General features: G+C 44.1%; 1 protein-coding gene across 13 annotated transcripts in view; it reads left to right on the plus strand.

Moving 5' to 3' along the window:
* Window positions 1-25164, plus strand: part of Gatad2a (GATA zinc finger domain containing 2A) — a 106875-nt gene that overhangs the window by 55436 nt on the left and 26275 nt on the right. For 7 of the 13 annotated variants that reach the window (XM_047531226.1, XM_047531235.1, XM_047531224.1 and 4 more), the window contains 2 exons: window positions 6632-6752; window positions 14100-14368. In XM_047531226.1, coding sequence (XP_047387182.1) covers window positions 6708-6752; window positions 14100-14368 — 314 coding nt within the window. In that variant the 5' untranslated portion in view covers window positions 6632-6707. Of the gene's footprint in view, window positions 1-6631; window positions 6753-14099; window positions 14369-25164 lie in introns of those variants that run through there. The other 6 variants (XM_047531231.1, XM_047531225.1, XM_047531230.1 and 3 more) reach the window with 3 other exon arrangements.

Consider the following 25164-nt stretch of genomic DNA (forward strand, 5'->3'; position numbering starts at 1 on the left):
GTTACTTAGCTTAAGTATTTTGAAGTTTGTGATAATTTGCTCTCCATGTTAATTTTGTTAAGTGTATCCAAAACAGTTGTTTTGGAGGCATGCCATAAATCTACTTTAAAAATTGTAAATTTATTTGTAAGAGCAACCATTGGACATTTCATTTCTCTTTTTTCTTTCATTCTATTTTGTTGTGGTGCTGGGGATTGAACCCAGGGCTTTGTATATGCTGGGCAGGTGCTCTGCCATTGAGCTTCACCCATGTCCCTTTTTGTTATTGTTTTGTTTTAGAGACAGGGTCTTGTGCTGTTTCCCTAGGCTGGTCTTGAACTCCTGGGATCAAGCATTCTTCCTGCCTCAGCCTCCTGAGTAGCTGGGACTACAAGCATGTGTAACTATGCCCAGCACTCCTTTCATTCTTGATAACTTATATCTCTGGATAGTTCACCAAGGACCGAAGATGGTGGGACAGAAAGTCTTGTCTGACTTTGCTTCCGATTCCTCCCAATGTTTGGTGACAGGAATGAATGTACATTGGGCAGATCATTACTGTTGTAGTTGGAGAGCCATCATTTAGCTATCAACCCAGGTGGGGATGCACCTGGGTTGTCACAAGTGCCCTCTGTTAGGAGGCAGCAACTGAGATGCTCCTGGACCTAACCTCTCCCCCGACACTTGTATCTGACACACTTATAAACAGTGTCTATTTTTGGAAAGATTAGATAGAAAACTCTTGCCAGGATTGTTGTACCCTCACCCCCAGCATCAGTGCTTGAATTTATGGATTCAGTGGTATGAGGGGAGAGAGTCTTCATTTATTTATTTTGTGGTCCTGGAGATGGAACCCAGGGCCTCGTGTATGCTAACACAAGCGCTCTACAACTGTGCCTGACCCCCAGCCGGAGACATTTCATTTAAATTGTATGTGTTCATGTCTTTTTGGAATGCGTTCTGGGCTGGGAATGTAGCTCAATGGTAAAATGCTTGCATGGTAAATACAGGTCCTGGGTTCAATCCCCAGTACTGCCTTCCCACAAAAAAAAAAAAAGAGGGGGGAGGGAAGGAGGAAAAGAAAAGAAAAGCAAACTGTGGTATGAGCTCTACGGGTAGAGCTAGAGCGACAGTCGGGATTCTTCCTTCCCTATCCCTGGATTCTTTCAGGGCTATAAACCACCTAGGAGGCCCGTTTTCATTGTGACCCTCTCACACTGAATACATGCGAGTGGTCTCTCTGCCTTTAAGCTATCTTGTTACATTTAAAATACAGTTGTTAAAAAGTCTGAATCTTTTTCTTTTCTTTTTTTTTTTTTTTTTTTTTTTCGTGGAGTGGGGAGTACTGGGAATCAAACTCCGGGGAACTCGACCACTGAACCATATCTCTAGCCGTATTTTGTATTTTATTCAGAGACAGTCTCACTGAGTTGCTTATTGCCTCACTTTTTGCTGAGGCTGGCTTTGAACTCATGATCCTCCTGCCTCAGCTTCCTGAGCCACTGGAATTAGATGTGTGAGCCATCTCACCCAGCTGAATCTTCTTTTATTTGCCTTCATCTACTTTTTAGGAGACAGGTTTCAATTATTCTCATATATATATTTGTCATGTCACCTTTTCTGTTACCTTCTTCCTCCTTCCATCTCTACAGTTTGAATTTGAGGTCCCACTCAAATGAGGAATTTATAGATTTTTTTTTCTCATTTCATTTGGATCAGGATGGTGTACTCCTTTTCCAGCATAGTCTTGTAACCAGATAACTCACATCTCTTAACTCTGTGCCTCCCTCAAAGGTCAGGACCCCAAGGTCCTCCTCCTCCTACCTCCACAGAGGAGAGGTATCATTAATTTCTTCCAGTTATCATCTGGAGCAGGATGAGTACTTGTTGGAATTGGCTGGGTTGAGGAGCCTGGCAGCAGCCCAGTGTCAAACCAGGGAAGCTGTGAACTAGGAGAAAGCATGTCCCAGGCATTTAGTAGCTGACCAACTCCTTATGCTGAGGAAGTTTCCTTTTGAATTCATGCATTGTCCATAGAGGCACACAATAGCCATTTCTTTGACTTGTCTGGATATTGAAATTACCATGTATTTTCAGCATGAAGTGCTAGCTGTGAATGAGGTCTTAGTGTTAGTGATTTGAAAATGCCTTGCTGCTCCATCTGGGTGAGAAACCACCAGACTGAGGAAGAGTAGGTTGAAGTGGAAGAGGTGGGCGGGAATGTGGTGGGAGACTCTGCAGGGCTCTGGGTTCCTTCATGTTCTTCACAAGTTGGTTATTCTGGCTCTTGTACCTGGTCTTATTTCCAACCTTAGTAGTTTACCTTATTCTTGAGACAGATAGAGCAGTAGCTGTGCGGACTCTGACCACTTGCAAGAACTTTTGCTTTGAGTTAAACATAGGAAAAAAGAGACCTTTTCTGAGCTATTTGGGCAAGAGTTGAAAGGTGGGGGAGGGGATGAAAAGTGTGTGTGTGAGAGAGAGGCATGGGGGAGATTTGAATGAGTACATGCACACAGCCTATGTGTATGTTTTGGGCTTTGGGGGGCAGGATTTCTCCATGTGTAATTCCTCCAGAGTGCTATAGTTTAAGGGGGCAGGAAGGTGTCTGTGTTGCCAGACTATTTCCTGTGTCCAGTGTCTCTTGACAAGGGTCTTTTCTGAAGGTTCAGATGCTCTTAAGTCACAGGTACTTGAGTATTCCTTTTCCCTTTTCCTCTTTTGCTGCCTGTGGCTTCCTGGGAACCCACAGCATAGTTGTGGCCATGGGCCCCCTGCTCAGGCCCTGAGAACCTTGCTCTCTCTGTGGAAGACTAATGGTGACACTGCCCACCTTGTGAGAAGCCTTTGAAAGAGCAACTAAGCCCCTTCCACAAGACAGAAGAATTTGTTGCTCCCATCTCTCTCTGTATAAAGTGGTCATCTACCTGGTGGCTCTGTTGGCCATTCTCAACTTTAAGCAAAAGAGAAAACCCATATCCAGTCCTCAATCCAGGCAGCCCCAGAGTGAGCTGGACAGGATGCCACCAGACTGAGGGTGAAGTGATGTGCCCATTGACCAGTCCCAGTATTCATGAGAATGTTGGCAGAATTGAAGGACCAAGGTGCTGACCAGTTGGAGCCTGCACCTGGTTAGGTCCTAACAATTCCTCTGGGGCTGAGGCTGAGATGTGGAACTGTAGGTTTTGGTGAAATGTACCAAGTACTGACCTTTAGCTGCCCAGTGACTTTGTTCTGGGATCTCTGTCCGTTCCTTAGATTGAACACAAGGTGTGGAATGTCTGTCTGCTCAGAATCTGCCCCCTGCAGTGGGAAAGTCATGGGCAGCACAGAGCAGGGTCCAGAAGAGTAATGTGGACTCTGCCTCCTGGATGTCCCTCCACTCCACTTGGTAAAGCATCTTTCTCAGGGTTTCCTGGTATAGACAGTCCCTCTCCCCCATCCTTGAGGTTCATGAATACCAGTCCTTGTTACCTGGTGAATCCATGCCCTGTAGTTCAACCCACCACATGGGATCCGTAGGGGCCCACAGGCCTCCGGACACTCAATCTTAGTGTGTTTGGGTCACACTTTCCACCCCATCCTCAGCAGGACTTCTCCTTTGCCACTCACAGTATCCCCACTAGGCATACATCCCTCAGTCCCTCATAGCTTCTGTGCTTTTCCTTAGGGCTTTGGCCTTGACATTGGGCACCCACACTGAAGAAGCAGTTGTTCTGTAACTGGGTTAAAGTTTTGTCTACCGGAGTAATCGAGTTTATAGCACATAAACTCTCCTTCTATGAGGGGCCTATTTATTTTGAGAGTTCCAAATGTGTAAGGCTTTTAGGATAACATAAAACTGACCCTGCAGCAAGCTATCCTGTCTGCAGTTGTTATTTTTTGAAACAGAAGTTCTTTTGACTTGTCAAAAGAGTTAACTTGGGGTTGGGGTTGTGGCTCAGTGGTAGAGTGCTTGCCTAGCATGTGTGAGGTACTGGATTAGATTCTCAGTACCACATGTAAATAAATGAATAAAATAAAGGTCTGTCAACTTTAAAAAATACTTTTAAAAAAGAGTTAACCTTCAGGCCTGGGCTCAAATTGAATTTACTTATTTGAGTCCTGTCAGTTCTGCCATCAGGCTTGTTTAGGAAAAACAGATCTGTTCCAGCATTATTGATACATTAGGGAAGAGTTGGAGCATGGCGCAAATATTGTATGTGGTTTTGTCCAGGAGAAACACAGGCTGAGATTGGAAACTGTGGTCTGTGGAATGATGGTGCATTTGATAAATTTTTATTGGGACATAGATGCACCCATTCAAGTATGCATTATATGAACCATGGGGACTCACGTGAAGAGGTTGAATGGTCCCCAGAAGCCAGTTTTTGGGTGGTCTCCCTTTAGAAAAAGTTTGGTTCTCTTTCTCTAGGGGAATCCAGAAAACTGATCTCAGGTAAACAGGATGCTTACTGGTACACAAAATCAAAGTGCCCACACAGCAGATGTACACCAAGCTCCTTTCTGGCCTTGAGTGTTATAGCCACTCCTGTCCCCTACTGTGGTTGGACAGGCTTCTTTTAGTAGTTCATGATAAGGTTACAGTAACTTGTATCCCCCCAGGTCACAACAAGTACCTGGTCTTTCCAAGGTGAGAGGTCAGACTTTGTGTGACATTTGTGTGTTTCTTAGCCATTGCATATGTGTATAAGCATACTTCCTGTGTACCCACATTTATCAGATCTCTAACTTTTTTGTGTTTTGAATGAAATTTTGTAGAGTTGTGCCCTTAGCCCCATTATTCCCATAAGCCTTTCATTTTTAATGCCTGATCTCACATTTTTCGATGATTTAAGGAACATTATATATGCTGTGATACAGCAGAACTTACTGTGCTTTGAAAGCAAACACCATAAGGTGTGGGCTCACTCTTGGGTATTTCTCATATAGTAGGTGGTGTGAGTATCATTTGTGGGGTAAAGGCTCAGTTGGTGTTAGGAGTTTTGCCCTTTTTAAGGCAAAACTTCCTTTTAGGAAGAAGACTCCATATTCCTGTTAACAGCAAAGAGCAATAAACTTGGATTGGGATCTAAGGATCCCATTGTTGAAAAAGGGAGATCTAAGGGGTTCAGTCTTGTCACCTCACTCACAGAGCTCCTCTCTGAAATTTAAATCTGCTCATGCATTAAATGTTTGCCATTTCCCTGGTGTGTGACTGGCACTCTTCCAGGGATGTTGACAGTCATACATGATGGGTAGCAGTGTTATCCTGAATACTTTGTCAGTGTGGTAGGGGAGCTTGTACTTTCTGGCTGCGGAGGCTTCTTTGGCCTGGGGCAGGGCTAGTGTTCATTTTGTCCAGCATGGCTGCTATGGAGGCATCTAAGGATGGGCGCTCCATTGTTGTCCTACTCTGGCATGTGCATGCATCACTTGAGCCCCACCATTTGCCCATTCATTTCAGGTGAAAACAGGCAATTAAATGTGGTTAACCAAAGACTTTTTGAATCATTTGGTGGAAGGTGTTGCCGTGGGTAGCTTGCCCAGAGTATTGAGGTAGAAAGAGAAGGGGTTGGGCCTGGATTTCAGATCTAGGTCAGCTAGACTTTGATTTTCTTTACCTTGTTGAGGGGCACACAAGCCTGTCTTTAGCTCATGGAGTCTCTCAGTGAGTGGCAACTGTCATCCCGGGTATGCACGAGAAGCATTTGGCACAAGGCAATGTGTACCTCCCCACTGCTTGTCATGTTCTAGAACCATTGCAAGGGAGGTTCTCTTTCTGGCATCTTCTCAGTTTAGGGTCCTTGAAGGCCCAGTGATCGTCTAGTCATACCACTGAGTGAGGAGCCCATCCTGATATTATGTATAAGAACAAAAACACCTGTATTTCTGGTGTATCTTTTGTTTCACAACCACTAAGGTTATAATCCAGCTTCACTTAGTGAGTAGTAAGTCTCCTTCTCTTTTTGTGAAAACCTTTAGCACAGGACTCACCAGGACCTCCTTCCTTGTCATGAGACCTCCCTGCTTAGCAGCTTGGCTCATGCCGTTCCCCTGCCTGGAACATCTTTCCTGTTCCTGCCCTGGCCTCTTCTGGAGGCAGTGTCTCAGTCCACACCACATGCCTTCCAAAGTCAGAGTGCTGGAGTTTTTCATGAAGGTACTTGACTTGTTGGCTTTGCTACAGGGCATCCCAGGAACCATAGACTTTGCAAGGCTAATTTACAGAAATGTAGACTCAACTCAGTAGTGCATACTGAGCCCATACTGTGTGCTGCTCACTGAAAATGAAGGCAAAGATGATTGGAAAAGAGAAACTTCTGCTATTGAGGAGTTTAGCAGCAAGCCAGGAGAGATGAAACTGCTGAGTGATGTGGGCATATTTGCTGTTGTCCCCATCAGTGCCTTGATGAGGGACATTGTTCTTGATGAGGGTCACTGTCCTGGTAGTTATTGTGGTGACCACGCAGAGAGGCCAGTGCCCAGATAGGTGTACTGTGCAGATGAGCTGAGGGGTTGGATTTACTGTTTTAAAATTTGAGAGTCTCTGGTAAATGGCCCACACAGTGGTTTTTTAAGCCGTGTAGATGTTTCCAATAAACAATGGAAAAGGGGCAGGGGCCTCTCCTGGAATGCTGAACATGATATGTTCACCTTGTGTCCTTCCTAGGTCCTAACTGTTGAAGGAACTGGCCTCCGTCCCCAACCCTGTCTCTGCTCCTAGCTCTCTCCTCCCTCCAGTCTGGATGCCACTTACCCCATCCTTTGGCTTATACTTGAACTTTGAGCAGGTTGGTGGTGTTATTTTATCTAGATTTCTTTGTTTTCTTCCTTCCTCCCTCCCTCCCATCGTTGGTCTGGGGATGGAACCCAGGGTCTCCCCCATATTATGCAAGTGCTCTACCACTGAGCTACACCTCCAGCCCCTGGTTTTCCCTCTCTTTTTGGTACCGGGGATTGAACTCAAGGGCACTCAATTACTGAGTCGCTTAGCACCTCACTTTTGCCGAGGCTACCTTTGAACTCACCATCCTCCTGCCTCAGCCTCCCAGCCACTGGGATTATAGGCATGTGTTACTGTGCACAGCCAGGTTTTCCTTTTTAATCATTGATTTTGATTTTTTTTTTTTTTTTTTAATGTACAAGACTGATGCATAGTCACTGTTAAAAGAATTTAGTACATGAATGTTTACTACAGAAAGCGAAAGTTCCTTAATAACCCACCTGTCAGAGATAGTCATTGGCTGATTTTGGTCCAGTTCCTTTCAGTTTTGATTTGAGTAACATTTCTTTCAGTTTTCTTTCCCTATAGATGATTCATATTTTATTTTATTATACTGAAGACTGAACTCAGGGGTACTTTCCAATTGAGCTACATCCCCAGTCCTTTTTTCTTTTATTTTGAGACAAAGTCTAAGTTGACCAGCTAGCCTCAAACTTGAGATCCTCCTGCATCAGCCTCCCAAGTTGCTGGTATTACAGGTGTGCATCACCAGACCTAGCATTGATAACCATTTTTAAATTTTTGTGGGTGCTACTGTACTGTTGCGCAACTTGCTCTTTCTCCTTCAAGCTGTTTTCAGCATCATTCCATGTCTCTTATATTGCATGTCAGTGATGTAAGGATGGGGAAACTTAGACTCAACTTCCTGCAGCCAGCCCTGGGTACAAGGCAGAGCTGAGGCTCCCTCTCTCTTCTGTGCTATTTCTGGTTATGGAGGTTGACTGCTTGGAACATTTGTCTATCTCCTGAGTTAAATTGTATTCCTTGTACTAATCCTTAATGAGGTTTGAAGTTGTTTAAAAGTTGAGAGCTGGCAATTTTAGTTTGAGTTCCTCTAGAATGAATCCCAGCTACTCTTTCACCTAGAGATGTGTGTCAGGAAATGACTCAGGCCCACTGAGACAGATTGAGGTATCTCTTCTGCTTAGGAGGATATATGAAACACAGCATCAAAACAAGGCTTAGCTGTCCTCTCCCTCCCCAGGTACTTCTAGGCCACATTGAGACACCTGGGTTTGACTTAAAATATAGGGAGCCACCAAAGGGGATTCAGCTTCCTCAAACTGCGTTGCAGTGGGGAGAGTAGATGGGGATTCTGGGCCCAGGTAGGAGATAAGGTTGTCTATAGAGAAATAGTACAGTCCACAGCCTTGGAACCGTCAGATGCAGAGACCCATATGCACTGTGCATCTGCATGGAGATGGGGCACTCTGCAGGTGAGTGCCCATGTGCAGACCTGATGGCAATGCCCAGTGGGTCCTGTTTGTCAATATTGTTCCTGTATGTACTTATACTGTTCAAGTTTGGGTTGGCCCAGTGCTAGTGAGAATGGTGCCTGGTCCCTGTCATTGACCCAGTGCCATTTGATTCATAGACCCTTCTTCCTTCCTGGCAGGAAAAGGTGTCCCTAGCTGCCCTGAGGACTGTGGCTGCTCCTTGTAGGGAGTCCCTAGGTAGGGGCTCCTTGTGTCTAAATGCACTGTTGGCCATCCTTCCCCATCTCAGAAAAGTAATTCTGTCTTGGTTGCTCATGCAGAATCAAACCAAACAAAGCAAACCCCTCCCCTCTCATCCAGCTTTTGACAGGTCTTCAGAGTGTACCCAGCATTCATTCAGCCTGCGTCCCTGTTGCTATCCCTATCCAGGTCTGAGACACAAAGTGCTGGGAACTACCCCTACCCTCGGTTCTCCTTGGTCCTCCCACCCTGACTATTCACCAGCCACATGATCCACTAGAACAAATTGGAACCCTCCTGTCTTCCCAGATCCCACTGTCATCATAGTGGCACTGTGAGCTCATCACCTTCCTATACCTTGTCCTCCAACTTTGCCTCTGTACCAGTGGGAACTAAAGGGCACTAGCATGTGCCTCCTGTGGGCACTCCACTTGGGGGCATGTCTCCTTTCAAAACTGAGTTCTGATGCTGTCTTCTCTCTGAGCTCCCTGCTCCTTTGCATGCTCTGACTACCCTGTGCTCTTTTTATGTCCTACAGCACTGTCACCTGACACTCTTGGTTACTTCACTATTCTCCTCCAACCCCAGACAGATCTACTTTTCAAAACATGAGTTCTGTCCCTCTACCACATCCTTTAACCCACTTATGACCAAATCTCATTTTTTTCATGTTTGGAATATGAATATTATATTAATATTACTTGAACAAGTTGAGCATCCCTTATCAGAAATCTTTCTAAACTCTTTTTTGAGTACTGACATGATGCTGAAAAAGTTTGGATTTTGGAGCGTTTCAAGTTTCAGATTTTCTGATTAGAGATACTCATTTTTTAAGTTGTCAATGGATCTTTTATTTTTTTATTTGTATGTGGTGCTGAGGATTAAACCCAGGGCCTCACACATGCCAGGCAAGCGCTCCATCACTGAGCCACAATTCCAAACCCATAGGTAGTATTATTAATAACACCTCAAGGGTTGGGCTCTGATTTATTTCTGTTTACTTTATTTTTTTTTTAATTATCAAGAGCCATTTACTAACCAGGGTGCTGTGGTACACGCCTGTAATCCTGGAACTCAGAGGCTGAGGCAGGAAGCTCATGAGTTCAAATTCAATCTTAGCAACTTAGTGAGGCCCTAAGCAACTAGGTGAGATCCTGTCTCAAAATAAAAAATGAAAAGGGCTAGGGATGTGGCTTAGTGGTTAAGTGTCTCTGGGTTTAGTCCATAGTACCAGGAAAAAAAAGAGAGGCAGACAGACACAGAGAGAGGAGTCTCTCTCTCTCTCTCCCCCTCCCTCCCTCCCTCCCCTCTCTCTCTCTCTCTCTCTCTCTCTCTCTCTCTCTCTCTCTCTCTCCTCTCTCTCTCTCTCTCTCACTGTCCTGGTGTGCTTAACCTGTCCTGGGTTCTTTGGTTTCTTGAGTCCTCTTAAAAAGTTTGGTTCCTGGGCTGGGACTGTAGCTCAGTGGCAGAGCACTTGTCTAGCATGTGTGAGGCACTGGGTTTGATCCTTAGCACTACGTAAAAGTAAACAAATAAAGGCATTCTGTCCATCTACAACTACAAAAAAATTTTTTTAATAAAAAAAAATTTTCTGATTCTTATTAACAGCATCATTTAGTCTCTTGCAGTTGTTTTAGAACGTTTTCTGTCTGAGGTTCTCAGACCAGTTGGATAGTGTCATTTTACTAAAACAAAGCAGCATGGAATAGAGATTACTGAAACTTGCACTTGTGGTAAAGCCCCACCATCTGTGGACTGTTGAGGCCCCAGTGGCCCTCTTAGTCTGGGCTGGCCAAGGCCCTCATGGCTGGGTCTATGTAAGGGCCCTAGGGCTACTGGAGTCTGCCCTCCTTGACCCCTGATTGAGGGATACCTGAGCTGTGTCCCCACCTACCTGCTAATCCAGGGGAGCTAGAGAATGATTCATCAGGTCCATCTTGGCATTACTGATGTTGCTTGTTTTGTAGGCCTGAGGCTTGGAGTTGGGGTATTTGAAGTGAGAAATAGGGACTGATAAGTGAACCTGGCAGCCTTAGGGCCCTGATCATTAAAGTGGGCATGCTGCTGTTGGGATTTCTGCCTATATAGGCATCAGCCATCAAAACTGGTTTCTTCTGACAACTTTGTGGCTATCAAATGTGTCTGTTCCTGCAGTGTAGTGGCTACCAGCCCTGGTTTGCTGGGGGCATTGGTTCTGCTTGCCCTGAGGAAGAAGGAACCTTGCCTTGTGAACATAGCCCATCCCCAGGACCACATGCACCGTGGTGGCCAGGGATTGGCCAGTAGCAGGGTCTGCTTTAAGGACATGACTATGAAGGTGGTGCAAGTTTGTGGGGAGGTCAGAACCCACTGAGACCTCTGCAGGATGGGCCCCCTCCCCTCCCAGTGACCTGCATCTGAGAGGTCAAAGACATGCACGATCTGTGAAGCTAACCATCAACTCTGGGCCTGGATTTGGCTTCAAAGTGAACCACCCAGACACTGCACACTAAGCACATGCTGGGGTGTTCCTTGGGCCCTCTGCTGGAGACACTGATCCCAGAACTCAGTGTTGGGGTGTGTCTGCTCTTCCCTGACGTCTTATACTAACAGTGACGCTATGTGGTGAGGTGGACTAATTGGGAGGACTTCAAGCAGGGTCTTGGGTTTATTTATATATTTTTTTCGGTATCAGGGACTGAACTCGGGGGCACTCAACCACTGAACAACCTCTCCAGCCTTATTTTGTATTCTTTATTTGGAGACAGGGTCTGAGTTGCTTATTAGCACCTCACTTTTGCTGAGGCTGGCTTTGAATGTAATATCTTACTGCCTCAGCCTCCCTAGCCACTGGGATTATAGGTGTATGCCACTGAGCTCGGCTATTTTTTTTTTTTTTTTTTTTTTAACTGTATGTGTGTTTAAATCCCAGCCCAGGAGTCCTGGTCTTGGGTTTTGATGAGCTTCATGGAACAGAGTTTATAAGATCCTGTCGGGGATAGCAGAGGCAGTGTGGGGAAGCTTGGGGTCAGAGGTGTTTGTGAGTCATCCAGAAGGGTCAGTGTCATATGGTGTGTTTGCATTTTCCTCATCCATCTCTCTGCCCACCCCCAACCCCTATAGGCACCAGTCCAGACCAGACCTGTTTTTTGTTTTGTTTGTTTGTTTTGTTTAACCACTGAACCACATCCCCCACATCCTCACATCCCCAACTGGAGCTTCACCCTTAAGTGGCAGAATCTTCTAACTTCAATGGGCCTCCCCCTGACACTTTGGTACTGGAATTGAACCTAGGGACCCTCTGCCACTGAGCTATATCCCAGCTCTTTTTATGTTTTATTTTCAGGGTAGGGTCTCACCAAGTTTCTGAGACTGGCCTTGAACTTGCAACCCAGCCTCCTGAGTTATTGGGCTACTGGTGTGCACTATTGTGCCTGGCTCAGTGGAGCCCTTCTTGTCTGAAGTCCTGGTTTCCCCTCATCTTTCACTAGACAGTCTCCTCCCTGGTCTTTGCCTTGGAGTACATGTACCTGCTATCCAAGGTAGCTATCAGAAACTCTTCTCTCATCCAGTTCCAGAATGTTTGAGAAGCTCTCGCTTTGGGCAGTGCTTAAACGGGAGATGTCCCATCCCTCTCACAGTAGGGAGGGGTAACTGACATTCAGAGAGCAGAGACTTGTCTGGGGTTCACGGGAAGAAAGAACACACAGATTGTCAGTGAGCAGGTCTGACAGAATTTGTAGTAAAGGAGTATTAGTGGAAGGGCAGAAATCATATAACTTTAGAAGGAGTTCTGAGGTAGGAGGAGTTGGAAGGGCAGCTAGCCTGGATTAGAGAAATAGGGCGCAGAGCAGGCAAGCTGAAGGCAGCGGAGGACCAGCATTTGGTGTGGGATGTGTGGGAGGTGTAAGCTGGAATTGCAGGAGGGGCTGGGAGGGCAAGTGAGACCAAAGTCTGAAAGCTCAAGTCATTCAGGTTTGGGACCCAACTGCCAACCCCTAATCTAGGTCATGTTAGGGCTAAACTATGGCATCTGGGTGGTGCTGAGAGAGTTGTTAGGTCTTACCCTCTTCCATCAATATGGGGATGGGAGCACAGTGCCTCCTGAGACCTATGAGGAGAACCCGAGGATGCCCTGGCTGGGAGATCTATTTACTTTGACCCTTTTGAATGGGCTGGCTGTGCAAAGCTAGCCTAGTGTGTGCAGACAGTCTACTCTCTCCGGCTCCAGGAGCATGAAGCAGCTGTCACTTTTTCCTTTCAGTATAAGCCCACGAAAGGGCACATTTGGGCAGGGCCCTGCTCTATTGCTCACTTGTGAAGTCAGCTCCTTTAAAAAGGTGGCAAGTGAGTCATTTCAGGATTGAGTTCTATATGTACTTATGGGACCCTTTCGTTACCATTCTGCCCCCAGCCTCCCAGAAGGTGGTTTCTGGGACTGGATCTACCCAGTACTGCCTGAGACAAACCTCCCCAGAGTGTTTGCCAATAAGGAAATTGAGGCACTGGGAAGGTGGGTACTCTCCTTCGAGAGCACAGATAGAATCAAAGGCTTCAGTATATAGCATGCCAAAGGTGTGAGCCAGGTTTTTCTGTGGGGCTCATACACAATGGGTGCTAACTGTCCATGGAAAACTGTGACATGGCAAATTGTACGAGAGCTCAGCAGCTTATTTCTTTCTTGTCCCCTTGTAAACTCTGGAGTAGTTTTTAAGACCTGAACTTTCTCAAGTCTTGATGCCCTTGACCTGTTCACACATCAAAGTCTGACCTGAGCTTAGAGTGGCCCCTTTAAAAGTGCCCGTGTTCTGGATCCTGCTGTGGAATGCCTGCTGCCTCCCTGCAGACAGGCATGCTGCGCTGTCCTCCATCCTGTCTGTGTGAGGGTTAACAGCACTTCAGCTTGTTGTCTGGAACCGGTTCAGACTGGTTTTCTGGAAAGTGCTTTGTCTCTCAGACTGAATCCTGGGAAGGGTCATGTGGAGCCCAGTGATGTCATGGGATCAAAAACTGACTCAGCTATTTTTTCCTTCTTTTCTTTCTTCTTTAAATCAAGATATGTGTGTGCTGCAGGTACAGGGTGGTGAAACATTGATAGGCCAGGCCTCATTCTCCTCAGAGTGTACCATACTGGCAACTAAAGGGTTAAATGTCACCCTCATTCCCTGCCTCCTGGAGGTGAGCAGGGAGTGAGGAGACCTCCCCTCACTGAAGGGAAGAAGCAAGGGTCAACCATTCACTTTAGTGAAGGATTGGGCTGGCCTGACCCTGCTTCTTGCACAGTGCCCCTTCCTGGTTTCCACATGTCTCCAGTCCAGTGCAGATGCTCACAATCCCTTAGATCTTCATTTCCCATCTAGAAAAGTTTCCCTGTATTCCATCTAGAAAAGTTTCCCTGTATTTGCTCTTGATTCTGGAATGCACAGAATTCCTATCTGATAAGCAGCCCCCAGCCATTGTGTTTGTTCAGCTCTTCACAGGTTTCTAGCCCTGATGGGTTGACATAGAACTTGGCTCCCCAAGACTATAAAGAAATTTCCTGGAGATGCTTTTGTGGACCTGCACTTGTATGTTGTACCTACTTCTGCCATCACCATACAGCAAGGAATACAGTCAAAGTCAACACCCTGAAAAGTTTTTAAAAGGTAGTAATTTCCTTGTGCCCAGTTAAAATGCTGTGTCTTCTCCTCCCCTCAAAGTTCAGAATGACTGAGGAAGCATGCCGAACACGAAGTCAGAAACGAGCTCTTGAACTGGACCCTATAGAGGATGATGTAGAGAGCAAGAAAATGAAAATGGAGAGAGGATCGTCAGCTTCAGACTTAAACTCTGATGGAGATACAAGGGTGACACCTGAGCCAGGAGCAGGTCCAGCCCAAGGATTGCTGAGGGCAGCAGAAGCCACAGTGATGAGCAGAGGTGATGGACTGGTGAGCGACGGGCCAGTGGATATGCGTACCTCACACAGGTAAGTGGGAGACCTGCTGGGTTGGGCTGGAGCCAAAGAGAAATTGAATGCAGAGGCAGAGATGAACCGTACTCCAGGACCCCAGCAGGCTTAGAGGAAGCACCTTTGCTGATTTGTCGTGCGTGTATCTGTAGGCTCCACTGCTGACATCACTTCACTGACAACTGTGCCATCCCGGCCAAGGAACCTCCCTTCTGGGGTCTTGGGTCCTGGGGAATGGGGTGTGGGTCTCACAGGAGGAGGAGGAGGAGGGTGTTATCCCTGTCAGATTCCTTACTGTCTGCATATCTTTATTAAACATGTATATATGTCATATCAATCAACTCAGTGCTTTTGGTTTATAGGAAAACTTGAGTTTTTCATTTGGTTGTGTCTCCCTGCTTTATAGATTTGTGGGTCAGGAGGCTAGGGATTCTACATCCTGCCTTAATCACTTGGTATTGGAGTTGGGAGCGCTGCTTAGGGTTCTGCTCATCAGAGGAAGGGTCCTCTCACTCACTTGTTATGGTGACCCCTTAGTTCAGCTTATTATTTGGTTCCTCTTTAGTCATCACTAATTATGTCAGGGATGACTTTACCTGATGCTCAGCTTTTGTGAGGCACTTAAAAGTAAAAACTTAAGACTCCCCTTTTCTTCATTAGAAAACCTCCCTTTTTTCCCCCGTAAAGAGGTTTCACACCCAGCATCTCTTTTTTTTTTTTTTTGGCTGTGCTGGGGATTGAACTCAGAGCCTTGTGCTTATTTACTAAGCAAGCACTTTGACAACTGAGCTGTATCCCCAGCCTGCATCTGATTCTTTATCACCCCTCCCCTCAAAGCTCTTCAGAATGTTCACACTCAGATACCCACTGAGGGCTCAGCTTCTAGGCTGTAGTCCTTCGACAGGTTCCTTTGTGACTATTGGCTCATCTTCCCTTACTGCCCACCAAAATCCTTGCCCTGTGAAAGGCCTGTTTTTCCTCATTTGTTTGCCCAGGGATGACCATTGCAGAGTAGGAGAAACTCATACCTCTCTCACCTTCTCCATCAGTGTTGACTGACATAGGGTTCCCAGCCTGTAATCTTTGTGCTAAATCCATTTTGGAGCCCAGAGGTTGGGATCCTAAGAGCTTCGGAGATTGGCCTGGTGTCTCTTGGCTTTTAGAATACATATCTACTTGAGATAAGTGGGAAAATCCAACACCCCTTCCTGTTGGGAAAGCATTTTCAACTACAGGGACATGCATTGTATTTCTGCCATCTAGAAAAGGCTTTTCTGACTCTGCTTTCTGCCATCCCCCTTCTAACCCAGGACTTCATTTTCAGTTCTGGGAATAAAAAGATGAATGAATGAATGAATGGTTCAAGACTACTTACCCTCCCTTTGACATGGTCTGTTTTCAGATGGATGAACAGCCAGGGGTGGGTTTGGATTCAGGGTATGAGAAGGCAGGAACTCATGTCCATGGGGAGCTGCTGGGTTCCTCTTGTTCTTGGTCTGCATTTTCTCCCTTAATTACCATGCTTCTCTACAGAGCAGGTCCATGAAATGTGAGGGAGAGGTTAACTGTCAAAGGAGCTCATAGTTGGGAATCCAACCCAGATCTTTCTGGACTATGCTGGTCCTCTGAGCCTCTTGGTTCCTTTCCCCACTGAGCCATTAACTTCCAAACTGAAGTCATTTAGAAAATATAATGTTGTTAACTGAAGTTGGTCTGTGTGCTTTTCTTAGATATATAAAGTATATGAGGATGCAAGGAACAGAGATCAGCCCAGGAAGGGGGCAAGGATCCTGGAGCACTAGAGACACTGCAGGAGATTTGTGTAGCAGTGTGAGAACAGGGAAATGGCCCAGCTCTGGATGCTAGCAGGTAGAATTGAGGTCGAACCATGCTCTGTTCCTTGGTGGATGACCTTAGCCCGAATTCCTTCACTGGTCAAATGGGTTTTGCAGGTTGATGGGGGTGACAAGTACTGTGATACTCATCAGCCTTGGCACTTGGAGTATAGGCAGGAAGCCCACTGAGGCAGTGTTGATGACAATTCCCCTTCAATCTGTAGCTTTACTCAAAACAAGATGTCTCATGTAAAGTCTAGTGTACCCTCCACCCCAGGTTCCCACATTGAACATCCTGTCTGGTTCTTTGGGAAAGTACGTTTGTGAGTTTTGACAAAATCAAGGAGAACCAAGGATCATGTCTGACCCAGAGCCATTCTAAATCTGTAATCCATTCTGGAGTAAGTGACTGAAATCAATCTTTGAATACCCGTTGGATGTGTCTGGCTGCGGGGACCCTTTGGGAGTCTCCCTCCAGCACATTGTGGCTGTGCCATTGGTTTCTCAAAGGGTTAATTTCATATAGGACACAGTTCTATTTAACCACAGTGTAGGTTGGGTGACACTCTTTGACTCCAGATTCAGCGTGTCAATTTCAAATTGTCATGCCAAGATGATTTAATTTTCATCTTTTTAAATTAAATTGAAATATAGCTAACATAGTGCAATGTAGATGACCCAAATTAAGATACAGAACATTGCTGGCACTCCTGAAGCCCCCCTTGTGTCCACTGTCAAGAGTAATCGCTTTTCTTTCCCCTCCCCTCCCTCAACCTGGCTTTTATCTTCATCCTTAGACTAGGGATTGAATCCAGGGACACTCTACCACTGAGCTACTGAGCTATATCCCCAGGTGCCCCACCCCCCACACCTTTTGAGACAGGGTCTCATTGAGTTTCCCAGGCTGTCCTTGAACTTGGGATTCTTCTGCCTCAGCCTCCTGAGTCACTTTGATTACAAGCATGCACCACCATGTCCAGCTGGTAATCACTTTGTTGTGATTACTCCCACCAGCATAATTTTTCTGCTTTTGTAGGAATTACATAGTATATGCCCTTTGTCTTCTTGCTTTCATTCAGTATTGTCTTTGTGACATTTACTTGTGATTTTGTGTATAGCAGTGATTCATTTTTACTGCTGTATAGCGCAGTTGATCCTTCGTGGGTTTTGTATCTATAGAGTCAACCAACCTCAGATCAAATATTTGGGTGAGGGACTACGGGTATAGCTTAGTGGTATAGTGCTTTCCTATCATGCACAAGGCCTTGAGTTCAGTGCCCAGCACCAAAAATAAAGGGAGGGAGGGGTGGTATTGCATTTGGATGTACAGACTTCTTTTCTTGTCATTATTTTCTAAACAGTGTAACTATTTTGCATTTACATAGCATTTAAATTGTGTTAAGTGTCACAAGTATTCTAGAGATGATTTAAAGTATATATAGGAGGATGTACATAGGTTCTATACAAATACTACTATATAATTTTATATAAGAAACTTGACAGGCTGGGGTTGTGACTCAGTGGTAGAGTGTTTGCCTAGCATGTGTGATGCACTGGGTTCAATTCTCAGCACTGCATATAAATAAATGAATAAAATGTTCATCAACAACTAAAAAATATATTTAAAAAAGAAAGGAGACTTGAACAACTTCAGATTTTGGTATCCACAGGGGGTCCTGGAACCAGTCCCCTCTACTGATACCAAAGGTTGCCTGTTCTGTTTCTAGAATTTCTCTTTGGCACTTTTTCAAAACTACATCTTCTTTATTTTTATTTAAAAAAATTTTTTAGGCTGTCTTACTCCCATATTCTGACCCAATTTGGGTATTTTATTTAAAAAAAAATTTTTTTGTTGTTGTAGAGAGGCACAATCTTATTTTATTTATTTATATTTATGTGGTACTGAGAATCGAACCCAGTGCCTCACACATGCTAGGCAAGCACTCTACCACTGAGCCACAACCCCAGTCCAATTTGGGCAATTTAAAGACTAGAGGCTGAATGGTTTCTAGGAGAGGGAATTTTCCTTTTCTTTAAGAAAGTGGCTAGTGAATTGTTGCCAAGAGGTATAGGTAGAGATATGTTTATATATGTGTATGTATGTATTTATAATATATAGGATGATTTGGAGTGTGCAGAGGCAGATAAAATGATGTGATTCAACTGCCGTGTTGTGTTGTCCCCAACTCCAGAGAGAACTTGGTAGTTTTTCTTTTTGCAGTGCTAGGGATTATTGTGTATACTAGGCAGGTGCTCTGCCACCAAGCCAGACATGCTCCCAGCCTTTTTTTGTGGGGTTGGGAGGAGTGCTGGGATTGAACTCAGGGGCACTCTATGATTGAGCTACAACCAACCAGTGTTAGTTTTTATTTTGAGACAGGGTCTCACTATGTTGCCTTGGCTAACCTCAAACTTGTGATCCTCCTGCCTCAGCCTCCATGTAGCTGGGATTACAATAGGTGTGTACCACTACACCTGACTAACTTGGTAGTTTTTCTGCCTTAAGCTCCTAACATATGTTGTGTATTTGAAAGTAATTGTAGGACAACTCCAATTTTGAGCAAGGAGATTGTCAAATACTCTTTCCAAAAATGCAATGATAAAGCAAGTTGAAAGTGACAACAGCAAAACAAAATCACTTTAGCACTCTGGAAATTAGCCAGAAGCATACAACAATCTGAGAAGAGTTTATGTTTTAAAAAACTGCTAAATTCTCTGTGAGATCAGTGAGATTCTATGGCAATTGGCCTGGGGCTATATTCCCATACCCTCTACCAACTGCTTGGTGAGGAAGTTTTGCCCAGCCCATGCAGGTTGAGAACCTGTAGCTTCTCTGTAGGTGTGAAAGTAGTTCAGTTTGGAGTGAAGGACAGCGTCTCTCCCATGGCCTTGTTGGTTTTGGAGACCAGTCTTGGAGATGGGTATGTGTTGAAGGACAATGAGTCTGTTAGCTTTGGTTATGTTTAGGGCAAGAAAGAAAAAATATTTGAAGAGTAATGACTGAAAACATATTTGAGGAGGAATTTATCCAAGAAGCTCAACAAATCCTAAGTAGCAAAAATAGAGATTTATACAAGGACACATCACTGTGGAACTGTAGAAGCCAAAGAAAAAGAGAAAAATCTTGATAGTAACAAGGAAAAAACAAAAACAAAAACCAGTTATCACATACAGGGGAACAGCTAACTTCTAACTTGTGGCAGTGGAAACTAAAAGAGAGCTGAATGACATTAAAAGTATTTAAAAGAAAATCATCAACCTAGGATTTTTTTATTTTATTTTTTTATACTGGAACTTGAACCCAGGGGCACTTTTGCACAGTAGCTACATCCCAGTCCCTTTTTTTGTTTGTTTTGGTTTGATTTTTTATTTTGAGACATGGTCTCACTATATTGCTGAGACTGGCCTTGAACTTGAAATTTGAAATCCTCCTGCCTAAACCACCAAGTTGCTGGGATTTACAGGCGTGAGCTCCCATGCCTGACTTGTAACCCAGACTTTTTTTGGGGGTGGGTATTGGGAATTTAACCCAAGGGCGTTCAACCCCTGAGTCACATCCCCTGTCCTTTTTACTTTTTATTTTGAGACAGGTTCTTGTTAAGTTGCTGAGGCTGGTCTTGAACTTGTAATCCTGCCTTAATCTCCCAAATTGCTAGGAATACAAACATGTATCACCACATCCAGTGTACCCCAGACTTTTTTTATATTCAGCAAAACTGTCTTTCAGAAACAAAGATTAATAAAACATTGTCAAATAAACAAAGATTGAGAGAGACTATTGCTGGCACATTTGCCAGTTCTTTATGCTGAAGAGAAATGACGTGTTGACAACTCATCTACAGGAAGAAAAAGAACACTGGAAATAATGTGTGGATTAATGGAAAAGGTTTACTTTTTAAACACTTTAAAAACTGACCAAAGGGCCTATACAATTACCTGCTGGGTTTATACATACATAGATATATATGATAATAGTACAATAAAAGGGGAATGAAATTGAGCAGTATTTTAGCAAAGTTTCTGTATTTCACTAGAATTAAAGCAATATTAATCTTAAGTAGATTGTGACTAATTAAAATTCTGTTGCAATCCCTAAAGCAACTGTTAAGAAAATAACTCTAAAAAATAACAGAAGAATTAAGGTGTTGCACCAAAAATAATTTGTTTTATTTATTTATTTATTTATTTATTTATTTTTGGGGGGGGGGCGGTGCTGGGGATCGAACTCAGGGCCTTGTGCTTACAAGGCAAACACTCTACCGACTGAGCTATCTCCCCAGCCCTGTTTTATTTATTTTTATAGGAACGTCATTATTGTATGTGATAGTGGGAGTTGTTACATATATGAAAAACATAGTATAATTCGGTCAGTTTCATTGCCCAGTACCTCTCCTTTCCTTTCTCTTTTCCCTTCCCCTGGGTCCCTTTCCACTATTTTATTGGTCTGTCTTCTGTTTTCATGAGATTCCCCTGACCCCCACCACCTATTTTTCCTTTTTTCTGCAAAATTACATAATTTTGTTGCTCTTTATGTCTGAATAAAATTCCAATGTGTATATATTCCACATTTTATTTATCCACTCATCTGTTGACAGACTCCTAGGCTGGTTTTGTAATTTGGTTATTGTTAATTGTGCTGTTATTAACATGGGTATGATGTATTACTATAGTATGTTGACATTAATATTTTTGAGTGGGGGTATTAAGGATTGAACTTGACCCCTGAGCCACATCCCCAGCCCTATTTTGTATTTTATTTAGAGACAGGGTCTCATGGAGTTGCTTAGTGCCTTGCTGTTGCTGAGGCTGTCTTTGAACTCTTGAGTCTCCTGTCTTAACCCTCCCAAGCCACTGGGTGTACAAGCGTGCACACCCAGCCTGACTTTAGTTCTTCAGGATAAATGTTTAGGAATTATTTAGTTGGGTCATATGGTGGTTTTAGTCCTAGTATTTTGAAGGAACCTCCATACTGATTGCCGTGATGGTTATATTTACAACCCCACCAACAGTTACATTAAAAATATTTTATGCACACACAAAAAAGATATTTCACACAAAAGAAGGCAAAACAAATAGCAAAATGACAAGTGTAAACACAGCCATATCAACAATTTCACTAAATGTAAATGGTTTAAGTACCCCAAATTGAAAGGCAGGGATTGTCATACTGGATAGAAAAGCAAGATCCATCTTAATTTTAAACAACACCCTTTAGTTTCAAGGAAAAGTGTGAAAGGATGGAAAAAGGTGTATCATGGGTAACCATTAGACTACTGGAGTGACCTAATTAATATGAGATAAAACAAACTTCAAGATAAAAACCATTACTAACTCCAGAAAGGGACATTTTGTAATAATTCATCAGGAAGACATAACAGTTATAAACGTATTTGTACCTAACAACAGAGTCCTGAAATACCTCAGACATAACTGATAGGATTGGTAGTAGAAATAGGCAATTCATCAATTATAGTTAGAGACTTCACTGTTAATGATAGGTAGAGCAACTAGACAAAGTCAGCACTCTTATATAGGTCTCGAAGAGCATTGCCAACCCACTTGGCTTGACTAACATCTGTAGAATGCAGAATATATATTCTCAAGTGCACACATACCATTCTCCAGGGTATGCCATATTTAGGCCATCAAACGTTTTCCAGGATAGCTATAATACGAAAAGACAATAACAAGGATGTATAGAAATTGAATCATACATTGGTAGCAGGAATATAAAATAGGATAAGTAGGCATTTTCTGACCAAACTAGACATAAAATTCTAAAACTTTCTGTATGGTTCAGCACTTTACCCAAGAAAAATGAAAACGCATCCACAGCAGGACAAGTATTTTTTTTTTTTTTTTTTTTTTTTTTTTTTTTTTTTTTTTTAGGACAAGTATGTTGATGTCCATAGCAGCATGCTTTATAATGACCCCAAAGTGGAAACAACCCATGTTTCCATGGGTAAAATAAATGTGCTACATCCATACAACAGATTGCTATTCAGTATTAAAAAGAAGGAACTCAGCTGTGTACACACCTGTAATCCCAGCTACATGGAAGACAGGTAGGAGGATTTGAAAGTTTGAGACCAGATTGGTCAGTGTAGCAAGATTCTGCTCAAAATTTTTTAAAAAATAAAAGGTCTGGGATGCTCAGTGGTAGAGCTCCCCTGGACTCAATCCTCAGTACTGCAAATAATAAACAAAAAATTTAGGAAAAACCATAGGGATAATGTACTACAAATGGGTAATAGACCTCAGGCCCACCATGCTAAGTCAGAAATAGACTCAGTGATTGACTACATATCATTTAATTTCATTTATGGGGATGAGCTTAGCGGTAGAGTATAGAGGCCCTGGGTTCCACCCCCAACATATCTCCCCCTCTCTCCCCTTCTCTCCCCTTCTCTCCCCTTCTCTCCCTTTCCCCTCCCCTTCCCTCCCCTTCCCTCCTTCCCCCCTTCCCCTCCCCCTCACACATACATGCAAGCATGCTCGTGTGTGTACACACAGGCAAATTTATTGGATTATAAGTGATGGAAAATGATTAGTTGCCCAGGGCAAGTGTACAGATCAAGGAGCAGCACAAGGGAACTTTTCGAGTGGTGGAAGTGCTTTGAAGTTGGATTGTGGCTGCATAACTGAATACACTTCCTAAAAATTATTGATAGGGTTTGGTGTAGCACAGTCATGTGTTTGTGTGCTCATCTTTTATACTCATGTTAATATCTGACTCCCATTGCAAAAGCAAAAAGAAATCTGAAAGTTAAGAGGTATTATAACTGCCTGTTGTCTAGAGCATAGGATTGTGTGGACAACCTCTTTTCATTCTGTACAGAAATGGGGACAGCCAGAAAAAGTATGCATCATTTAACTTTTCCAAAACGACTCCAAGGACCACAGGTGGACTTTTTGTTGAGTATAGACGATCTTTTATAGTAGCTGCTCTGGAAGGAAAGATAAAGGCAATAATGGAATGGTCTGTTTCTGCAAGGAGGTTGTGTTAGTCAACTTTTCGTTGTGGTAACAAAATACCTGAAATTTAATCAGCTCAAAAAGAATAAAGGTTTATTTTGAGCACTGTTGAAGCTTGTGGTGTGATTGCACATTTTTATGGGAGTGTGTGGTGGAGGAAGCTGCTCACCTCATGGAAGCCGGGAAGCAAAGAGAGAAAAAGACAAAGACTGGAGTTTCACAGTCCTCTTCAAAGGGCATGCCCCCAGTGACCTAAGCCTTCCCACCAGGCCTTGCATCTTAAAGGCTCTCCCACTTTCCATACTGCTGTGGGTTGAGCACCAAACCAATAACACGTGAGCCTTTGGAGGACACTTTCCCAGCAGCAGAGATGCTGGTGCAGCTCCAGACAATGAGTTCTGCATACGCATGCTCTTGAGTAATCCATACCCTAATCAAGGTAGAGAACCTTATCACCCAAAATGTTCCTGAGGAGAGCCCTTCATTTACTTCCTGCCTCCCTGTCTTAGTGTACTTCCCCGTGTTAGACTAGTCTTGCTTCTTCAGACACTTCCTAGAAATAAACTCACACACTATGTGCTCCTTAGGATCTGACTTCTCTCACTACTAGTGTTGTGGGATTCACCCCTGGTTTGTGTATGGTGTGCTGCTTGCTGAGCAACATGCATGGTGCATCCTTTCCCCTCTATTATAATAGACATCTGCATAGTCTCTCGTTTGTGGCTGGTATGAGCACTGCTGCTGTGCCTGACCTTTCAGATGTTGCTGTGTGAATGATCAGCTCTTCTCTCTTTTTTTTTTAAACATTTTTGTTTCTTAATTAATTAATTTTTTTTGTAGCTGTAGATGGACAACATGCCTTTATTTTGTTTGTTCATTTTTATGTGGTGCTAAGGATTGAACCCAGTGCCTCACACGTGCCAGGCAAGCACTCTACCACTGAGCTACAGCCCCAGCTCACTCTTCTCTTAATACACACCCAGTCTGACAAATGGTCAGACTGCAGGGTCAAAGCATTGCTGTGTGTTTACTTGTGTCAAACTGCCAGATTTTTCCACAAAATGTCTGAACTGTTTTACACTCATGGGTATGGTGACTTGACTGCTTTATCCTCCTTAGTGTTGTCAGTCTTTACAGTTTTAACCATTGGTCCCCAGAGAAGTGAGGTTCCAGGCTCTGACAAATATGTGTGATTGTGTCCTTAACTCTCACATTTTTCTCTCTGATGGATACACAAGGCCAGGTCTACAGTGGAAAGAAATGAATTACTGCTCATTGTGCTCTCACAAAGCTGGAACTCATGTGGTCATTTCTGTACTAGCCACCAGTGTGGAGACAGGTGGGACTCCTCACCAGTAATATGCAGACCTGAGTCTCTACCCCCTGCTCTCCTGACCATGTCCCACCACAGCTGTGCATGGCCTACCAGCCAGCTGTCTACTGGAATGCATCCTTGAGCAAGATGGATGAATGTGGCCCAGCTGTCAGGGTGATGTTTGGGACAGTGTAGGGTTCTCACACAGTAAGGGACATGTGGCCCCTCATTCTAGCTCTTCTATAGCCTTTCTCGCAGGGACTGACCCCCATTGGTGTTCAAGAGCTTTGGAGATCCTACAAGAAGGCTACTTCCCCTGGATGTTGTAGTCTGGAGGTTGGGAGTCCTCTGGTGTTCTGTGCTGCTCTGGGATCCACACCCGAAGCCCCCTCCCCTGTCACTGCTCCAGCCCCTCCCCAGCACCTGTTTCAGGCTAGCTGCTGCCTTTCACTTTTAATTCTGTCTGCTGCTGGGCAACTTCTCAGTAGAGACTGGGTGGCCCCCCGGGAGAGGCTTTTTCAGCTCCAACTAGAAATCCACAGTCTGCCTGAGTTTCTTAGCTGTTGAGTAGCAAGTTCAGCTCATGGGAACTGAGAGGTACGTTCCCTCAGAAATTGATTTTGGGTTCTGTGCTTTCTCCCCTGTGTTAGTTGTTACCACCTCTCCAGGGCTCTGTCACTCCTGTCTCT

The sequence above is a fragment of the Sciurus carolinensis genome, chromosome 17 (assembly GCF_902686445.1).
Source record: "Sciurus carolinensis chromosome 17, mSciCar1.2, whole genome shotgun sequence".
Taxonomy (NCBI): Eukaryota; Metazoa; Chordata; class Mammalia; order Rodentia; family Sciuridae; genus Sciurus; species Sciurus carolinensis.